This window comes from Cheilinus undulatus, linkage group 15 (assembly GCF_018320785.1).
Source record: "Cheilinus undulatus linkage group 15, ASM1832078v1, whole genome shotgun sequence".
Lineage (NCBI taxonomy): Eukaryota > Metazoa > Chordata > Actinopteri > Labriformes > Labridae > Cheilinus > Cheilinus undulatus.
In genome coordinates, this window is record NC_054879.1 from 39,325,478 (window position 1) to 39,347,786 (window position 22,309).

Consider the following 22,309-nt stretch of genomic DNA (forward strand, 5'->3'; position numbering starts at 1 on the left):
ATCAAACCATGCCTATCTCTGAGCGTGCTCAGCACTGCTGGAGACTATGCAGGGACAGTTTGACCAGAACATTCTCGGGAAGCAGAGTTTTAATCTAAAGGAGGTTTTCCTGGTTAACCAAAGGCTTAATATAATCAGTGGTATGGAAGGATTTTGAGTTAGTCATCGCTACAAGTAATGAAGAGGCTGAAATAAAGGGAACTGTAAAGCTGAACGGCTCAAACACTGATGCAGCAGCAGAGAGAGAGAGGCCTATGCTGAGCAGAGTTGTAGTGGACCGCTTGGAGCTGATAGCGAGGTCTCCATCTCTCTTCCTCGTAGCTGGTTGTTAAGGCTCAGGATGTCCTAGCTAATTAGCAGAAGCATTCTTGGATAAGCCATCAATGAGAGGGGGACTGGACCGAACTATCTGCCGTGGAGCTTTTGCCTTTTTGGGACTAGTCCAAATGAACCAGAATGGTTGGATTTCCAGCTTTAACAGAGGTTACAGTTATATCATCATGAGGACTGATATTGGACAGCTGATGGTAAGACTCATTTTTCATTTGAAACGTAGTTTTAACACGGTGTCCAGTTAACAGAGCACTTTTGTTATGTGTTACGTGTTTGGATGCGTTGTTGTCGGTGGAGGATGGTATTTGGCTGTTGTAATCTGCTAAGTTATGGTAGTGGCCAATGTGCTAACAGGCTAACGGTGCTAATGTGAAGCTAACTGTTGTTGTTTATGAGTTTAACATGGGCCTATACTGTGTGACTGACTGCGTGTGTAAGGAAAAGCTCCCAGCTTTAATTTTGATACTTTAAACCACTTGCACAAAGAAAAATAAGCGAAAGTCTTTGTGCAGTCCTTTCCAGGGTCTAATCGTGTGTACATGTCTACAAGTCTGTAATAACAGGGTAATAATTATTTAGGTTTACTGTTGTCTTGGTTTCTACTGTTTCAGTTTTGGGTCAGGTTTGGAAATAAAAGTGTGTCCTCAGTCCCTTTTAGTGCAGACTTGTATGTATCCATGTATAACAGAATTTCAGATTTATGTTTTACTGATGTTAATGTAGCAAAATAATGTTAAAGCAAACGTCTGGTAAATGGCCCAGATTCAGTCATTTTGACCGGGGACAAAAAGTCTAGCAGAAACTCTGGTCTGCCTCAGGGTTGCCAGGTCAAGCTGATAAATCTAGCCCAATGGCTGATTAAAACTAGCCCAAAACCAGCCCAAAGCTGAAATTCAACATAAGCCAGTAAAACTTCTGCCACACCACATATATTGCTTGTGTGTGTCAACTTTATTCATAAACAAAGTCTTGGAGTCATATTTATGAAGTAATTACGTTGCAAACATTATAGAATTAGCAATGTTTCATAGATAGAAATGAGAAAAAGTTCATAGTTCCTTCCTGAGGATGAATAATGTTTGCATTTTCATATGTGAAGAGTGGCTTGCGTTAGCTTTAGCTAAAGCTAACATAGCTACGTTAGCTGTGTAGTTAACTTTTCTACATAAGCAAATGTAGCTAGATTAAGTTTAGCAATGTGAGCTTTTGCAAACATAGCTAATTCTAATGTAAGCTACATAGATAATGTAGTTACATAGCTTACGTATGTTTTTCTGTTGTAGCTTTGTTAGTGAAAATATCCATAAACTTCATGAGCTTTAGTGTTAGCTATGTAGCTCTGTTGTCTACATAGCTGTTATCTACCCAGCTTGCACAGCTAACAGTGCTACGTAAGCTATGCTGGCTACGTTAAGATGTTTTGTTGTTAGGTTTTGCAGGTCAGGTGTTTAAACTCTCACCTTCTCTGAGGAGAGGACTTCTGGACTTGGGAGTAGCCATGAAGGGATACAGGTTGCATGGAGGAGCTGGACCTAGACACTGATGAGATGTAATGGAGGTAGCTGGGGTGGAGGAAGCTGTTGCCCTGCCAATAGACTGCAGAGAACACATTTTAAAATATGACAGCAACAGTATGATTGGATCGAGAGAGGTCATGGTAGAATGGGATTGGCTCGGAGCTCGAGTGAGTAGCCACCCATACTGACCGATTATCAGAACAGGAAAACAGAGTGGGAAAAGGAAGTCATGTGAATGAGTGATTATTAATGAATGGATGGAAATTAATCACTCTTCCTGCATGAACTTATGACAAGCTTTTCTTGTGAGTCACCTGTAAACATGATCACGTTTTTAACGGTTACACCTGTGTTTGCTAGTGCTCACCTATTCAGAGCAAAAGGGACGTTCTAATAGAAAATGCTGTTTTCCTATTACTATTACAATATGTATGGGAAAAATTAGCACAGAGAACCTGTGGATTAGGATATTGGCAATGGCGTCCAATCATAATGGGCCATTTTTGCCCTCCAAGGGGAGTGGGACCGGGCAGGAAATACTGTGCTAGTCTTTTCCCACAGTGTTGAAAGTTGCAGTGATGAAAAATCAATGCTTTTATACATGTGGGTTTGTGGTTGAGGTTTGTAAATAGCCACTCTAAGCTAGCAGCTTTAAGAAAATCGTTATATCTGGTTTTAACTCAAAGCCCCTAAAGTCTTTTGTCTTTTTGTCATGGTCCCTTCTTCGTTCTGTCAGTTTCGTCTACAACGCTACTTCGAATGATGCGCACTAAACTAATTAGCTACACAAACATGACTGCAGAACATTTGCATGTTAGCAAGCATATTAGCATTTAGCTTAAAGCTGTGCCTAAGTAAAGCCTCACAGAGAGGAACCCGTAGCTGTTGGCTCTCATTAGTCTTGTTTAAAAGTGCCCCAGGACTAGTATCTTCCTTTCATCTACTTCTGTTCACTGGAGCTACTCTTTGAGCTCCCTCTGGTAAACCCACCCTTGGATACAAGAAAATATGACGTGCGCCAGCAAAGCTGGTAAAAAAAGAAAGCTATGAAAGGGTGTGACACAATGGCTGCATTAATCTTTACCTTATAATTTCTACATCACTAGCAAAGTCCACACACCTATCAGGTATTAAAATGTCAATATACAGTCTCAATAAAACAAATAAAAAAATGAAAGACTGGGACACTTAATTAGCTTCACATCTGACTGAATCTCGAGGCTTTCACCAGGCCTCAGAGAGTACAGACTAAATGCAGAGATCTCAAGGGAGTGCTGCCTTAGTAGCAACCTTAGCATCAGTTTACCACTTTGTAGGCAGAGCCAAGGGAAGCACGCACACATAAACACACACAGACAGGATTTAAGTGTTTATCAAATATGGATGAAGTGAGAATATTCCTGTGTGCATGTCAGTTTGTGTGTTTGTAAAATTTGTGCATGTTTCAGCTGCATAATAAATGACATGGGACCAGGGGCTGTTTTTGTTTTTCTGAATGTCAGTATGTTTAGAGCTGCGCATGAACCATATGATTTACATTGAAGTTTCCATGGCAATGACAAGAAAACTGAACATTTTTCCAGCGGTCTTAACTAAAGTGCTTTAATACAAGTATTGATCCTTTCTTTACCAGCAGCATTTTCACAGCTGGCACTGTCTGACATCAAAAGCAAATTGTGGAGCCATTTTCAGCTGCACAGGTGGTACATCTGTTCCACTTTATTACTCACTTATATTTATGTAGAGGCAGACCAGTACGCTGTGTGTGCATTAGCAAGATTTTGAGCTGTTCTTATCGACTCATACTTACATCACGATGAGTCACGGCACACATGGCAGGGTGGTATCAGACAGAGGTGAAGGATAAAAGCTGTGCACAGGCTTTAAAAAGACCAGTCATGCTGCACAAGCTGTTAATTTTGAACCTCCTTATGTCTCCAAAAACATATCTGTCCTGCGAAACATGAGGTGTTTTGCATTAGTATTGTATAGAAGCAAGGCCGGCCATAAAGGGGGATTAAGGGGAGACCTAGTCAAATTAGGGGCCAACTGAGGTCATTACAATCATGGTCTATTTTACCTGAATAAACACCCCTCTTATCAAAGCAGCAAATATTTTTTTTGATTCATTTAAGCTGAAGTAAATATTATTTAGCCTTTTTTTAAAATGTACACCCATTTTCTAAAACAGAATTAAAATGGGCTAAAAGTGGCAACATGGGCAAAAAAAGTAGCGAAAAGTTGCAAAAATGGGTTAAAAGTGGAAAAATGTGTCAAAGGCGGGAAGAAATGTTTTAAAGAGGAAAAAACTGGCTGTTAAAATGGTGAAAAGGGGTAACAAGTGGCAAAAATTGGTTTAAAATGGTAAAATGGGGGTAGAAAATAATGAAAGGTGGTTATATTTAGCAAAAACTGGCAAAAAGAGTAGTAAAAAGGGGTTAATAGTGGTGGAAATGGGTCAACAGAGGCAACAATGGGAAAATATTGGTTATAAGTGGCAAAAATAGGCAGAAATTATGGTGGAAAGGGTTTGAAAAATTGGTCTAATGGCTTAAAAGTGGCAAAATGGGATGTAATGGTAGGGAAATTGGATTTGAAAGTGACAAAAATGAGTGGAAACTGTGTTGAAATGAGAGCTGGACAGTAGCAACAATGGGTTTAAAGTGGCAAAAATGCGTTTTAAGTGGAAAAACTTGGTTAGCGGAGGCAAAAACTGGCAGAGAAGTCAGGAGAAGTGATTGCAAGTGGCAAAAATGGGCAAAGCAAATAGTGAAAGATGGGGAAATTTTATAAAAATAGGTATGAAGAGTGGTTAAAAGGGGTTAATTGTGGCATAAATGGCATAATTGAAATTGGAAGGTGGTTAAACTTGGTAAAAATCGTCATAAAAAGTGGTTCAAGGGGGTTAATGGTGTCAGTAATGTAGCAAGTACTGAAGTATGATTATGTTTAGCAAGAACTGACATAAAGAGGAAATAAAGCAGTTAATCGGTGCATAAATGAGAGTAGCAAATAGTGAGAGGTGGTAAAATTAGGCAAAAGTTGGTGTTAAGGCTGGTTGAAAGGGGCACATAGTGGCAAAATTCTGTCAACAGAGACAATCAGTGGAAGGTGGCAAAAATGTGTTCAAACGTGGCCTAAATGGACAGACGTTGTGGTGAAAAGGCTTGAAAAGTGGCAAAACTGGCTTAAAAGTGGCAGAAATGGGATGAAATGGTGGTGAAATGGGATAAGGAAGTGGCAACAATTGGTTTTATTGGTAAAAATGGGTGGAAACATTGAAATGGAATTTAAAAATAGCAAAATGGTATTAAAGTGGCAAAAAATTTGTATCGGAAAAACTTGGATAACTGAGGCAAAAACTGACAGAAAAATGGTAAGTAGTGGTTACAAGTGGTAAAAATGGGTTTAAAGTAGTAAAAATGGGCGAAGCAAATTGTTAACAATGGTTAAAATGAACAAAAATGGGCGTGAAGAATGATTAAGACGGGTTAATAGTGGCATAAATTGGTGTAATTCATAGGTGAAAGGTGGATAAATTTGGTAAGAATGGTTGTAAAGAGTGATTAAGTGCAGGGTGTGAGCAGGTATACGGAGTATAACCACTTATTTTTATAGACTTCTAGAGAGTATTTAAAGTAAGAGTATACCCACTTCTGAGCTCACTACGCCACTAAAGGGACATTTATAGTTGCAAAAATGAGCATTGCAAGTAGTGAGAAGTGATAAAATTTGCCAAAAACGAGGTGAAAGGGGTAAATAGTGGCAATAATGAGTTACAAGTGGCAGAGATGTGACATAATGGTGAGGAAATTGGTTTCCTTGAAAAAAAGTTGGTTAACGGAGGCAAAAACTGACAGAAAAAAGGTGAGAAGGGGTTTAAGGCAGCAAAAATGGCTCAGCAACTGGTCAAAGGAGGTAAATGCCGGCAGAATGGGGTTAGAAAGTAGCAAAAATGGGTGGAAAAGGTGTTGAAATGGTATTTAAAAGTAGCAAAGATGGGTTAAAAGTGTCAAAAACGCATTTTAAGTGGCAGAAAAAATGTAATAAAAGTGGCTTACATATAGCAAAAATGGTTTTGAAGAGGCAAAAGTTGTGCAAAATTGATGAAATGTTACAAATAAAAGTGCCAAAATGGACATATTGGGGTTAAAAATGAAGGAAAACAAATAATATCAACATAAAAACCCAATTATAGTTTGACTCCAATCAGCTCCAACGTGAAGTAACTGTTAGCCAGGATGCATGCTAATGCTAATACTACTGATCCAACATGCATTGATACTATCAATAAATCACAGCTAGGAAGGCCCATTCTCTGGGTTTGTCAGGGGTCCAGCCAAATCTGTGGGCAGGCCTGTATTGAAGCAATCTTCTCACACCTGATCCAACTAATCTTCATGGATTTTTCTCCCCGTCCTTGTTATCATGCATCCAAACCTTGTCTGTGTGCTCTCTCCATCCCTCCTTCATTCTCTCAGTAGTCATAAATCATAATCTATTTGCCTGGATGCTGCCCTGCTGCTCTGGATCGTTAAGTACTGTCTGCCCGTGTGTGCCCTCTGGTGTCTGAATCCACTGTGACAGCGAGGACTATGGATTTGTGAGCTTTGCTTACTTTTATGCAAAGCAGCTCTTTCCACATAGGGAGAAAAATGGAAACAGAGAACAAAAAAAAAGGAGAAAGTGGGACAGGAACATAGCGCTCAAAGGCAGAGGATTCAGTGTTTTTTGCATCCTGTGAAGTTGTGACGGAGCCGGCTGACAATAACATCAGCAATATCAGTGTGCCTGGTATCAGCGGCAGCAGCATCAATAGATCTTTGAGTGCGGGGGGCTCTTTCAGTCAAGGCGGATTGTTTTGTCAAGAGTCGACCAAAAAGGCTCTCCTTGCAGGGGGAACCAGCATGCATCACAGATCCAGGGGAAAACGAACCAGTGACTCCACAAGCAAAGCACCAAACTCAGATTTTTCTTGCAGTGAGTGCTATTTTCCCTCCGTGCCACCATGATTTATGGAACGACTGGCAGTGTTTGTTCTTGGCCTCATTGGGTATGTGTGCATCAGTATGAGTTAATGTGAATTCATGGGAGACAGAGAAGGAGTTGGGGAGAAGTTTATGAAAGGTGTGGACTGAAGTGAGCTCAGGAGGAAAGAGAGAAAGAGAGGAGTAAGTCCATCTGCAGTGGATGAGTTATGAATGGCGAGATGTGATTTGCTGAGGTTGTCAAAAAAAGAGCCTGGTTAACCTGCAGCAGCCCTCGAAGCATCATTTATCCTCTGACACGCTGACCCAATCCATCTCTCCAGCTCTTCATAAACGCACGCACAAGCACACAGAACAGAACATGCAGAGTAAACAAACCCTCTTAGTGGTGAGGGTCTCAAAGGGCACAATCCCAAGACCACGCTACCTGCAGGGCATTAATCTTGAGTTAAAGCATAACTACATGCATGCATGTGTCTTAGTAAACCATGGAAACAGGATCAGTGTGTTGTTTGACTCATCTCCTGCATGTGGTTGAAAGCAAAACAAGAAGATGCACTGAAAGTATTTTATTGCAGTAAACTGACAACAGCAAAGTGCCTTTTTAATGGTCACGATGGCAACTATTTGAGAAAATAACAAAAAAAAAAGGAGTTAAAAAAAAAACAAAAACAAAGCATGGTCATATAAAAATACATCACTGAAAATAAAGCATCACTGGCTGAACTGAAAACATCACCACAAACTATTTTACATCGAAATCTGGCGCCAGCACACAGCCAAAAAACATGCAGCCCTCAAAACCAGCTACAACACTGTCTGAAGGAATCTTGGGAGGCAGCCATGGTTGGTATAAATGTTATTTCTACAAAAAAACCCTCAACCCTTACCAAAATTTGACCAGACAGCTCCATAGATGACGGCAATGCTGTGACGTCAGAAACACCATGACTATGCCCTGCACTTCCTGGCTCAAGTCTGAAGAGATTAAATTAGTTTTGCAGGAATTAGAAGTATGATTATGTGATTTACATGCTGAAGCTGGAGCAGCTGCCCTCCAGCACCAGTCACAACCTTCATCTCTGAGAATGTTGGAGGTTTAGAAAAGGCGACACTTCAACCGCCAAAGAAGCTCCAGCAGACGTTGTGTTTTTTGCTTTTAAAAGACTGAAATCAACCAATATTCTTCCAATAAAATGTAAGTTCCAATCATTTCTTCCAAATCATGTTACATCTTTCTTACTGCGCCATCTTATTCATGGTGTCACTCGAGCCTGAAGACACACAGTTGGGTTTTCCTGCTGTTTGATGTATAAACACCTTTGACTTGCACTTGCATCACATCAAATAGCAACAGGAGGCTAAAGACTGTTTGTAATGGAAAAGAGAGGCAGCGCAAACACTGAATATTGCAATTTAATGAGGCAACATTTCACCCTCCAGTGTCTTTGAATGGCTGAGACTGCTGTTAACAAATCATTCCACTCATGTACACCACAATAAGGTACATATTTCACATAATGAACACCTTACATGTTCTGTTACCTTGCTTAGCATGTGTGTTTGTCTTTAATTTGCTCATAGGTAATTTTATTTATGGAGTCTTTCCTGTCTTGCACAGCATTTGCCCAAATGTTGCATAATCCACCACTTGTTATTTTGCAATATTCAGTATTCGTTCTGCTCAGATGTGCTGTTTTTGTCTGGCACTTTGTACAAAACAGACACAGATGTGCCCAGATTTCCTGCTTCAGATTTTTCATGTAACTTCTGCTGGCCACACACTAGATGGTTTTTCAGTCTCATTCTATTTTAAAAACTCTGGAGACCACTAACATGAGGGCAAGTTTCAAATAATTTTTCATCTTAAAAGACTCTGAACAAACAATGAGACTGCACACCTGCATAATCTCACAGTGGAGATTCCCCACAAACGAAGTCTCACAGAAACTCAGGTGATCTAATGTGACTTCAGACGCAAAACAAACATGAAGGATGCTGGGAATCCTCTGCTGGCTGTCCTGTCCTGTATTACAATTGCAGCAAAAGAAAAAAAAAACATGATGTAAAGAATATGAGTGAAACCCTGGCTGGGATGAAGGTTTATGTTAAGTATGAAAATCTGACCATAAGTCCAGCTAAAATCATGTAGTGTGTGTCCAACCTTAGGTCTACTACTACTGTGAATCAACAGGCATCAGAGAGCCTATTGAGACATACCGATCTATTACATTATTTGTCTTTTTATGTATATTCTACAAAGAAATACAGTAAATTTCTACATTTAAAAAAAAAATGTAAGAACAGATTCCCATGTAGGCTACCATTTACTTGCAATGAACCCTGGTTGTCAATTTTTTTGGCCCTAAAATTTTTCCTTTACACCCAGACTGAGAGACTGTGCATCTCTGACTACCCGTCTCACTGATGTGAGACATTGTTTCTGTCAGAACTGAGTTACATGCAAAAACTTCCAAAATGAAATTGGGTTAAACTTTGGGTAAGGTTAGGGTAAGGGTTAGGATACCAAAAGTTAAAAACCTGACTTGCAAAATGTTTAACAAAGCTGAGTAAACAGACTGCTTACAGGGACAGAACTCATCCCCCATGAAAACATTCTAATATAGCATACATAGCTAGGTTAGCTGTCGAAGCTACGTAGATAATGGCCTAAGGCTAAGCTCATAAAGCAATTATGTAAACTATGTAGCTACACTGTCTACAAAGCAACACTAACTTAAGCTATGAAAGGTCACGTTGCCAAAGCTAAATTAACTACACTAGCTTATGTGGTGATGTCAAATATATAGCTAGCTTTGTTAGCTTTAGCTAAAACTAATAAACCTAATAATGTTTTGGTAGTCAGAGGACACTGGAGCACCCAGAGAACCCATGCATGCATGGGGAGAACATGCAAACTCCACACAGAAAGGCCCCGACTGGGAAGCGAACCAGGGACCGTGAGTCAGCAGCGCTAACTCTAAGTGCCCCCATTATTATTAGGTTCATTGGTGACTCTAAATTGGCCGTAGGTGTGAATGTGATCGTGCCTGGTTTTCTGTCTATGTCAGCCCTGCAATTGACTGGCGACCAATCTAGGATGTACCCTGCCTCTCACCCAATGACAGCTGAGATAGGCTCCAGCCCCCCGCGACCCCCAACGGGATAAGCTGTATAGAAAATGGACGGATGGATGGATAAAACTAACAAAAATAAAGCGAACCATAGTCCGTTACAACTTCTAAAGTGGGTCTAAACATAATCTAATCCTGGATTAGACCTCTGACCTTTTCCTGTTTTTTTTTAATGTTTGCACCATTTTTATTTCATATATTTGCCTGCCAGACTTTGCTTGAAACAAAAGTTGATTTTTGAAAAAATAAAATCTAAAACTGAAACTACATTGTACCATTAAAATACGGCACCTCCTTTCTGAAAGAGGCGGCATCTCACATGAACAGTCTGTCAGCGGGGGCGCTAGAGATCTAGAGTCTGCTGCCAGACCTGTTGTCCTGACCTGCAGATCGATAACAGCCTCAAAAACCTGAAAAAATAATTCCACCTATAAAATAACCTAAATATGAAAAAAATGTACGCTTCTAGTTTATATTCGGAGGAAATTAAGAAGGCCTTGTATGCCATTTTTTTTAAGGAAAATTGTATTTATTTTGCCTTCTATTAGAACCGGTCTTGTGTGCAGGTTGGAAATAAAAATAAAGAAAGAGGGTATCAGATTTGTTGTCTGATTTGAACAAGTATCATATTGAAATTCAAACTTCTAGTATTGTGACAACTGGTTATTGATGTACTTTGGCTGCATTGTTCTTCTTTCCATGCAATTCGGATTGTACTCACCTCAATTTGCATTACAGGAACTTCTTCCTTGTTGCCTTCTTTACTGAAATGGCACTTGGGGTTAAACTTAAAAAGAGTTTAATGATGACACTCCATGAACAAAGCCCAATGCAGCCATATGACATCACTTTTAAAAGTGTACTGCCCAAAAAGGTCACCCTACATGGGAATCTATTTTAAAATTTTCTCCAAAATGAGGAAATCTAGTGTGTTTCTTTGTGCAACACATATAAAAGACACTAATGTTAATCTAAAGATGCCAGTACGCCTTAATATGCATGGCTCCTCTTTAAGTTGTAGCTGCACATTTACAATAATAGCACCACCTTTACCCATACTAGAATAGTGCGGTGAACTTGAAATGGACAAAGAAAACAGTAAAATTTAAGAACTTAGTGGTTTGTGTCAGTATAAGCTACGTACTTTTTTGACATAAATCTGTTTAATGAAGTGCTGCATAAAAGCAAAGCATTAAAAATACATATATGAGCAATAATATCAAACACAATCTCCACAACACCCATTCTTGAAATAGATTACTTCACAGGCTCACGGGGGTTGGGGTCTGGAGGTGTCAGTCAAATATCGTAGATGATGAAGGGTTCAGGGGCTTTGTGTTGACTCTTGGCTCAGGAAGGCGGGTGTTTTGGGCACTGCTCTGTCACACAAACACAATGCTCAAAGAGTTCAAAGTTTTACAAAACATCAAAATTCCTCCTGCGATATTGTCATGCAATATACATGTTGACACGATTGAGACAAGAATGTTTTTTCTCGAGTGTTTTTCACGTTCAGTCTGGCAGTGAGAGGGTTAGGCCCGGGTCAGGTAGATGATGTCACACCTCTGCGGAGGTGAATTTCCAACCCTTCTGCCTTGTGTCAGGGGAGCGAGGATGAGGCCTTGAGCTTGATCCATGATGTCTTTAAACAGTTCAGCCTCGGCCGTCTTTGATCAAACATCCTATTTAGGTGTTACATCACATTTCACTAAATAAATGCGACTCAAGCGGAAAGCATTAAGTGAACTGATTTTTGTGACTTATCTGCTCAACTATTGTACAAGTAAAGCCACAGTCGCATCCTCTTATAGGTAAAGATATACAGTGTTTTGACACTGACCAAACTTGACAATCTGGTATGAAATGCTACAGACTGCAATGCGCAGGACAAATCTAGCATTTCTACATCTACCACATTGCCAACATACAGGCTATTGACATAATCTGCTTGGCCTGGCAACACAAGCAGCACAGTTCTTAGAGAATTTCAAAGCAAAAGAAAAATCTTACAAAGCTATGCAAAGTAGTATAAAACAATAAATAGAAAAATCTTTAAAATAAACACAAAGATTCGCCCACACACATGAAATCTGTTTTCTTATAATGTGCAGCTTACATGTTTACAGCACATCTACACATTGAGAATTCTCAGTGGGGCTCTTAAATCACTATCTAATGTGCATCTTTTGAGCTTTTTATATCTTCTAAAGACAGGACGGAGTGGTCATACGGGGCAACTTAAAGAAATGTGCAAGATTTACTTTCAGTCGACAACCCCCACTGTGTTATTTAAGCAGGACAATCCCACTGATTCAACATGACTGCATGTGAAATTGCCCTTTCGCCCCAAAAGGCCCCATAAAGCCACAGCAGGAGGTAAGCAGACATATTTACAATCTGCCTCCAAACCAATCAGCTTTCTCTCATCTCTTTAAAACTTCAAACAGGAGCTGCAGAGGACAGTGTGGAAAAATCTTGGCAACCATTTCCCTCATGAGAAAGTACGTGTAACTTCAGCAGGAGAGCACTGTTCGTTTATCCTCCATCGTCAGGGACGTTCCTTCCCTCTCCTCTCAGAGACAAGGAGGAGGAGGAGGGTCGAAGAGCAGAGCCGAGCGGCCTCTCGCTAAGGCCAGAGTGTCTGGCAGTGTTTAAGTGGCACACGAGGATCTGTTTCTGTCTGCCAAGGCAAATTCATTGTGGAGGCAGGTGGGCCAACGCGCTAACACACAAACACAAACATCCTCACTTTAGGACACAGACTTGTGTGTCCTTGCCTTTGTCTCTATGCAGGCTGGCAACCAAGTCACCAGCTACCGAGTCAGTGGGTGCAGAGAATCACTATGGCAACCAACATAGTGGGCCAGGCTGTGGCTGCTCTTGGATCAGTGCGGAGAGTTTTTTTTGGCAACTGCTCAGTGCCGGAGTCGATTATAGAGTTCCTTCTCTTAAATGTTCTTCCCGGATTGGCCGACGATCTCATGTGCACAGTTTCTTTTGTTGTCTTTTTAAAAATAGACAATTAATCAGAGTAATAAAAACAAAACAAATGCAGCTATGAGTTTCACAGATAACAAAAAAGGAGAAAGGCTCCTGACACTATCTCGCCCCACACTACTGACCGTGCTAACACGGCACAGACACACATCCGTACCCTAACACACACTCAAACTCACAGAGAACATAAAACAGGCAGCCACCAGGGTAGGATTTTTCAACTAATTTGACACAGCAGTGAATGACAGTAAAGTCTGGAGGTGGAGTCCAAATCCGCTCCCTGGCATTGCTGGATCCGCCGACGTACGCGACGCAAAGGTGGGCGTGATCCTTGCTTAGTCGACGGATCCTGGGTGCAGGCTGAGTGCAGGCGGGTCCAGACAGGTGGGAGAGTAACTGAGGTGAGGTTCTTTAATCCACAGCAGGGGGGCCCCGTTTTTGCCCTCTTGGCTCTTGTTGTTGTTGCGACTCTTGAAGCGAACGAGCAGCAAGGCGATGAGGAGGATGCCGAAGATGGGGAAGGGGTAGAAGAAGACAAAGTAGAAGAGGGCCTCGTTGGAGCAGACCACCGACTTCAGAGTAGAAACTGTAGACACAGAATAAACAGAGAGCAGAGATTAAAAGGGATATCTCAATCTAGTCCTGTACAAAGCTGCAGCTGCTATGCTTAAATTCAAACCTGGCCTGGTTTTAATTGTCATATATCTATTGATATATTGTCATATATCACATTGTTGTCACAGTTTGTGGACGTTACAAGATTACAGATATGCTGTTTGGTGAGTTATGCTCTAACAGTTTAGATGCTCTCTGGGTCAGGTGCCACTTTAGCACCTAGCAGGTGCCTGCAAACAGAGTCTACAGTTCTCGATGCACTAGTCACAGTCCTGCTGCTGTTGGGTGAAAATTACAAAAAATAAAAAAACAGATGATCCATGGGTCTCTCTGGAGCAACCAAACAATGATGCAACTTAAGTTCCAAACTAATTTCTATGCAGGGTTTAGTGCTGACTGTACAGCTTAACACCATTTTCAGACTGGGGGATCATTTGCTCTGTCAGCTGTTATACTGGGGCCGTGTGAGCTGCGTGCTGGCTATGTCTCCCTGTTGTCTGCTGTCATCATGTTTTACCTAAATAAATCTGCAAGTGACTTAACTCATATAACCTAGCCATGAATTAATGAACAAGGGGATTTTCCAAAAGTGTACCTTTATCGCATTTGTATTATTTCATGCTGCCTATTTCACTACTTCAATATGGATTACTGCTTTCAACTAACAGGACTTGAATCAAGGTTTCGGAGTATTTAACACAACTGCTTTGAGTAAGAATGGGGAAGATGACTCGACAGCAGCAGCTAATATTATATATGTAAATGCCACTCATAATACAAGTTATTTAAGCAACTCAAAGATTCTGCATTATAGATTTATTCAATGCGAATAATTCCCCTTAACCTGACACTCAAGATGGATTTGTTTCACACATTCATCTGGAAAACCTCCCATAGATAGTGTTTTGGAAAGGGCAGTCTTGAAAAAAACTCAGAGGGTGACTGGATGAACATTCTGTCTGTCACATCTTTACGGGCCAATCAGAGCAACAAAATATGTCACGCTGTAGCTGCTATTGAGGAGTAAACTCCATATAGAACTGCATAACCCGAACCATTGTGACTGTAGACATGTCAGTACATGACTTTTGTGGTTTTTGAGAAGAAAACAACTCACTGCTGTTCTTTGTTCTTCTTTAAACAAAGAAATGTCATCAAGTTTTGATGAAACTGATGCTATAGTAGCATCCACGCTAATCTCTTTCGCCATAATTGCACTGGCCTCTTGTCACTGATTGCTTACGCCACGCCCAAAAGTACTGCCCCTCGACGCTGATCGGTCCTGTCACTTTCTAACCAGGCCAAAACTGTTCAGATGGAAGCTTTGCAAGATGAATTCGCCAGTGAGAAACCCGGGAACGGGCGTATCCATCTGCTTTGCAAAGTTAACTTTCCCCGGTATACACAGAAGAGCTGCAGATTTAGCCTGACAGCTTGTACTTTTCCATCATGCTCCTTCACACAGAAAAGTTCACACACTCCTTCTGTGCTCTCACTTCACCTCTGCTTGTACTCTGACAAGAGGACAAAAAAAATTATAATAAAGGCCAGACAGCCCCCCCCCCCTTACACTGAGTCCTTTCTAGTCTCTTTCATGAAAACTAAAAAAACATTTCATCAGATATTTTATTATCAAAGGTACACTATATAGACAAAACAATTTGGCCACTTGACCATTATATCAACAGGGGCTTCAATATTATTGCGGTCAAATAAGTGTAATTCAATTTGGAGTAGCCCCCTCCAAACCCTTTACAGCTATAACAGCTTCCACTCTTCTTGAAAGGCCATCCACAAGACTTTGGAGTGTTTCTGTGGGAGTTTGTGCCCATTCATTCTGTACAGCATTTATGAGGTCAGGTTCTGATACTGGACAAAAAGGTCTGGCTCGCAATCGTCATTCCGGTCATCCCAAAGATCCCTGCTGGGTTGAGGTCAGGGCTCTGTGCTGGCAAGCAAAGTTCTTCCACTCCAAACTCATCAAACCATGTCTTTATAGTGCTTGTTTTGTGTCATGTTGGAATATGAAAGGACCTTCCTCAAGCTGTTGGTACAAAGTCTGAAGTATAGCATTGTTTAAAATGTCTTGGTATGCTGAAGCATTAAGATAGTACTTACTGGAGATAAGGGGCCTGGAAACCCAAATAAACATAGCGTTTTCTACACACCATGAGTCATAGCAGTCGTTGATCCTCGCTCTGTGATTTTACGTGGTATTCCGCTTCTTGGCTAAGTTGCTGTTGTTCTTAAACGCTTCCACTTTTTTACAGTACCACTTACAGTGGACTGTTATGTGCCTCTCTGGTGTTAAATTGGCAGTGTGACATAAAAAAATTACCAGTGATAAAAGCTTAAAGATTACTGTAGTCTCGGACTCACCTTGCTGCAGTACGTTGACAATGGTGAACCCAGAGTTGTTGGTGGCCAGGAGGTACCATGAATTGCGGGGGCTAAGCAGCCACTCCTCTACATGGCAGTAGTACCGACCGGCGTCTGTAGGCCGTGCCCCCTGAATGGTCAGGCTGTACTGCTCTGAGGTCTTCCTCTCAAACTGCAGGCGAGAATTTGGCTCTCCCTCCTCTCTGGGGTTGCAGTTTCCGTTTCCGAAAACGGCGTCATGTCCGATGGAAAAGACACACTCCTGCTCTCTCTCCCTATCACCTGGTTGCTCCATGTCATCCTCATCTTCATCTCCGAGGCGCTCCACGTACCAGGACACGGAGAAGCGGGAGTCCTTGGATGACTGGGAAGGAATGCTGCAGCCCAACCGGATGAAGCTAGACTCTTCAACCGTTACATTTGCGTCCATTTCCTCCACTTGAAGTCGAACCTCTGCAGAGACCCAGAAGATAAAGCAAGAACAGGATTATGCCTTGGTATCTATTTGAACTAAAGCTGAAAAAACTTGAATGATTCATAGTTTGAGTTGTTTTTCAAACATAAAGGCAAAAACATTTTCTAATTGAAGCTTTAAATGTGATTTGGGATTGTCTGATTCTCTTTGTCTGTTATTATAGTAATCTCTGTATTCTGACTGTTGATCAGACAAACAAGCAAATCAAAGATGTCAGCTTGGCCTTTGGGAAACTGGGCGGACGGTTTTCACTATTTTCTGACATTCTATGCACAAAACAATCAAGTATATAATACACATTATTAAATAATCAAAACGAAAGCTGGCTCCAGCCCTTCTTTGAACTTTAAATTAGAAATGAGTCTGCAAACAGGGACAACAAACTTTCTAAATTTGCAAACAAAGGGCAAAAAATAAATAGCTCCCACAGCGCTGCCCACAGCTATCACTAGTCTTTTAGCTTCCCAGTAAGGCTAGATCCTTCCCTGAGGCAAATATGTCTGTCTGGCTATGCTACAGTCCTTCAGGGTTGGTACAATGACCCAGTTCTGCTTCGGGTAAAGAAAAACCAAACTATGCAGTTAGGACCTGGCCTGCTTGAGCTCTTCTCACACACAGTTTGGATCGGTCTTCTTGTTAAAGAAAAATGAGAGGCAGAAAAAGACAGCAGGGGAACAGGGGGGTAAGGCGAGTGCTGGCACATATTTCTCCTCATCTTTCCTCCTGACGGGAACGTTTCTGGATGATTTCCTGCGTGAATGCATTTTTTATCACTTCATGAATATCCATGATGTTTGTAAAGCATATTCTATTAATCATACATACCTGTTTATGCATCATTATAAAATACGTATAACCCAGAGGGGGATCCGCAAACGTGTAACTTTTGGAATCAAACTAAAGCATGACAGCCAAAACCAAGATGGATAAATTCACTGATCTTTGCAGTTGTGAGTGTTGTCACTGCTCCAGTAATTGTTTGAGCACTGTGGGTATCCCTGTCTACACAAACTACATGTGCTTTTCTTTCCTTTCTAGCTGATGAGCAGACAGTTTGATCCCCATGTTTAACTTGGTAAGATGCCATATCTGGGATATCTTCTGCATTTTAAAGAGGACACCTGGCAGAGGAAACCTGCTCACAGAGACAGCACCTTTAGCTTGAGTGAAGAATACACTCACAGAAAACGGAGAATGTCAAGGACAGATGGGTTGTTTTTATTTAATTTTACAAAGCTGTATCAAATACTTGATCCTGATTGGTCAATAGCATATTAATGGTGAGCTATTCTTCTATACCAGACTGTTTTCAGGAAAAACAGTCACAATTAGGAGCAGAGAGTCACTGAGTGTGTCTCTGTGACTAACTAGTTATAACAATTTGTGCAGAGAAGTTGCTAAGTTTGAAATTAGTTTGTTTACTGTGTGAAAATATATATAGAAATAATAGTGAAAAGAGGCTAAAATTTCACACTATGAAAGATAACTACACGCAAAACTGAACATGGTAGGAATACAGTGTGCTTTAGCCTCCTACGTCCCATCATCCTCATACTAGGACATTACATTTTAGGCTCCCTGCACCATTACTCTAAATTTTGCTAAACTTTGACCTGTTAGCTTTATTCATGGACACTTTGTCTGCAATCTTGTGGTCACAAAAGCACATTACAACTATCAGTGTAAATTAAAGATGGCTGCTATTCTAACAAAAACGCTGTCCAGATGAAATGAAACTGTTCGAGATACAGGAATTCTTCAGATCTTATGATTGAAACTTTTTTATTTATCTTCACTATTCTTTGTAGTTTGATGAGTTTTATCAATAGTATCAGGCTACAACACTGCTAAACAACCAGTTCTATTTGACGTTACCGGTAAGAGTTGGTATTTTAACCATTTTAATGAGTACTAGCTATCCCAACTTGACTTAAAAAATGATTGCTTAATATGAGTAACAGTAGCTAGCTTAGCCCATTTTTATTGTTTATTTAAAGTGTGTGATAACATTTAGCTTAGCTCATTTCAAGTATTAACATTTCAAGAACAATAGCTAATAGCTAATGGCTAATCTCTAACTAAGCCCTTGTTAAGACATGTTAAGTATAATGTAAATAACAAACTCTCTTTGAAATGTTCAGTTTAGTATAAAAAACTAACTAGGCTTCCTTAAAAAAAATTACTTTAATATGTGTAGATACCCTAACTCTTTATATGAAATGTTCGGTTAAATATGAGTAACTAACTTCACTCTCTTCAGTTTAATATGAGTAGCTAACGGAGCTCTCTTTAAGAAACTTTCAGCCAAATATGAGTAGCTAACTAAGCTCTGTTTAAGAAATGTTCAGTGTAATATAAGTAGCTACCTTGGCTCTGTTCAGTTTAATGTAAGTAGCTCACTAAGCACTCCTTAAGAAATGTTCAATGTAATATGAGTAGCTAACTTGGCTCTGCTCAGTTTTATATGATTAGCTAAGCACTCTAAGAAATGTTCAGTTTTAAAAGAGTAGTTAATCTAGCTCTTGAGGTTATACGAAACATTCAGTTAAATATGAGTAGCAAACTTCACCCCTCTTTAGTTTAATGTAAGTAGCTAACTAAGCTCTGTTTAAGAAAGGTTAAGTTCAATATGAGTAGCTAACTTTGCTCAGCTCTGTTTTATATGAGAAGCTAACTTAGCTCTCTTTAAAAATGTTCATTTAAATATAGGTAGCTAACTTAGCTCTCTTCAGTTTAATGGAAGTAGCTAACTAAGCTCCGTTTAAGAAATGTTCAATTCAGTATGAGTAGCTAACTTTGCTCAGCTCTGTTTTATATGAGAAGATAACTTAGCTCTCTTTAAAAATTTTCATTTAAGTATACAGTTGAAACCAGAAGTTTACATACACTACAAAAAAAAGGCACAAAAACTTTTCCTGTTTTTAGTCAATTAGGATTACCAAAATTATTTCTATTTGCTAAATGCCAGAATAATGAGAAAGGGATTTTTTTAGACAATTTTTATTACTTTCTTCAAAGTCAGAAGTTTAAATACACTAAGATTACTATGCCTTTAAACAATTTGGGAAAGCCCAGATGATGATGTCATGTCTTTGGAAGCCTCTGATAGGTTTAGTGACAACATTTGAGTTAATTAGAGGCACACCTGTGGATGTATTTTAAGGCACACCTGAAACACACTGCTTCTTTGTGTAACATCATGGGAAAATCAAAAGAAATCAGCCAAGATATCAGGAAGACAATTGTGGACTTGCACAAGTCTGGTTCATCCTTGGGTGCCACGTTCATCTGTTCAAACAATTATACGCAAGTATAAACACCATGGGAATGTCCAGCCATCATACCGCTCAGGAAGGAGACGGGTTCTGTGTCCCAGAGATGAACGTGCTTTGGTCCGAAAAGTGCATCTCAACCCAAGAACAAAAGCAAAAGACCTTGTGAAGATGCTGGCTGAAGCTGGTGAGAGTGTGTCATTATCAACAGTCAAACGAGTCCTGTACCGACATGGGCTGAAAGGCCTTTCTCCGAAGAAAAAGCCATTACTCCAACAGAAACATAAAAAAGCCAGATTACAGTTTGCAAATGCACACAGGGACAAAGACCTTAATTTTTGGAGACATGTTCTGTGGTCTGACGAACCTAAAATTGAACTTTTTGGCCATAATGACCATCGTTACATTTGGAGAAAAAAGGCTTGCAAGCCTGAGAACACCCTCCCAACTGTGAAACATGGGGGTGGCAGCATCATGTTGTGGGGTTGTTTTGCTGCAGGAGGGACTGGTGCACTTCACAAAATAGATGGCATCATGAGGAAAGAACATTATGTGGAAATACTGAAGCAACATCTCAAGACATCAGCCAGGAAGTTAAAGCTTGGGCGCAAATGGGTTTTCCAAATGGACAATGACCCTAAGCATACTGCCAAACTGGTTACAAAGTGGCTTAAGGATAACAAAGTCAATGTTTTGAAATGGCCATCACAAAGCCCTGATCTCAATCCCATTGAAAATTTATGGGCAGAGCTGAAAAGGCATGTACGAGCAAGGCAGCCTACAAATGGTTCAGTTACACCAGTTCTGCCAGGAGGAATGGGCCAAAATTCCTGCAAACTATTGTGAGAAGCTTGTGGAAGCATATCCAAAACGTTTGACCCAAGTCTGTGTGTATGTAAACTTCTGACTCTCAAGAAAATAATGAAAAATTGTCTAAAAAATTATCTCTCTCATTATTCTGGCATTTAGCAAATAGAAATAATTTTGGTAATCCTAATTGACCAAAAACAGGAAAAGTTTAATCTGATTTAATGTTAGACGGTGAGAAAAAAAAAGTTTTTGTGCCTTTTTATGTAGTGTATGTAAACTTCTGGTTTCAACTGTAGGTAGCTAACTTAGCCCTCTTCAGTTAAATATGAGTAGCTAACAAAGCTCTCTTTAGTTTTATATAGGTAGCTTACATAGCTCTCTTCAGTTTTTTATGAGTAGCTAACTCTACTCTACTGTTTTATATGAAAAGCTAACTTAGCTCTCTTTAGTTTAATATGAGTAGCTAACAAAGCTCTCTTCAGTTTTTTTATGATTAGCTAACATAGCTCTCTTCTGTTCGATATGAGTAGCTAACTTTGCTCTGCTCTGTTTTATATGAGAAGCTAACTTAGCTCTCTTTAAAAATGTTCATTTAAATATAGGTAGCTAACTTAGGTCTCTTTTGTTTAATATGAGTAGCTAACAAAGCTCTCTTCAGTTTTTTTAATGAGTAGCTAACTTTGCTCTATTCTGTTTTATATGAGAAGCTAACTTAGCTCTCTTTAGTTTAATATGAGTAGCTAACAAAGCTCTCTTCAGTTTTTTTAATGAGTAGCTAACTTTGCTCTATTCTGTTTTATATGAGAAGCTAACTTAGCTCTCTTTAGTTTAATATGAGTAGCTAACTTAGCTCTCTTCAGTTCAATATGAGTAGCTAACAAAGCTCTCTTCAGTTTTTTGAGTAGCTAACAAAGCTCTCTTCAGTTTTTTGAGTAGCTAACAAAGCTCTCTTCAGTTTTTTGAGTAGCTAACAAAGCTCTCTTCAGTTTTTTTGAGTAGCTAACAAAGCTCTCTTCAGTTTTTTTTGAGTAGCTAACAAAGCTCTCTTCAGTTCAATATGAGTAGCTAACAAAGCTCTCTTCAGTTTTTTTGAGTAGCTAACAAAGCTCTCTTCAGTTTTTTTGAGTAGCTAACAAAGCTCTCTTCTGTTCAATATGAGTAGCTAACAAAGCTCTCTTCAGTTTTTATGAGTAGCTAACAAAGCTCTCTTTAGTTTTTTATGAGTAGCTAACAAAGCTCTCTTCAGTTTTTTTTGAGTAGCTAACAAAGCTCTCTACAATTTAACATGTGTAGCTAACTTAACTTTCTTTAGAACTGTTTGGTTAAATGAGCTGCTAACTTGTTCAGTTTAATGTGAGTAACAACTGCTAAGTAAGCTCATTTAAGGAAGGATATAGCATTTACTTTTGCCATTGACATAGCACTTACTCTAATTTCCAATTTTGTATTTTCTTACTGAAGAAAAGATCTATTCAATTTGATACTTTTCAAATTAACAATTTGAGTTCAAGGCTTTTTTCTTCAATAAGTACATACGCATGTAACATTTAGTGAGGGGGTTGAAAATTGATGTTACAGTTGCTACAGTGATTTATCCTTACTTTGTAATTGGGGGCATCAAGTTTGATTGTGAGGGAGAAATGGGGTGGGGGGTGGGGGGGTCATTCAAGGAAAGAATAGCGGAGCAGTGGAGGGTATTTCAGAAAAATGTCCTCAAGTAGGATGTCAGACATTGGGTGGCATAAGGCACAACATGGTTTTGAGTGCTTTAGAGGTCTTTGAGTAATGG

General features: G+C 39.8%; 1 protein-coding gene across 1 annotated transcript in view; it reads right to left on the minus strand.

The window, feature by feature from the left end:
* Window positions 1–9,980: 9,980 nt before the first annotated feature.
* igsf3 (immunoglobulin superfamily, member 3) overlaps window positions 9,981–22,309 on the minus strand; it is a 168,907-nt gene continuing 156,578 nt past the window's right edge. The window contains exons 9-10 of the mRNA XM_041807475.1: window positions 15,964–16,416; window positions 9,981–13,555 (exon numbers count right to left, since the gene is read on the minus strand). Of these exons, the coding sequence (XP_041663409.1) occupies window positions 13,305–13,555; window positions 15,964–16,416 (704 nt within the window). The 3' untranslated portion in view covers window positions 9,981–13,304. The remainder of the gene's footprint in view (window positions 13,556–15,963; window positions 16,417–22,309) is intronic.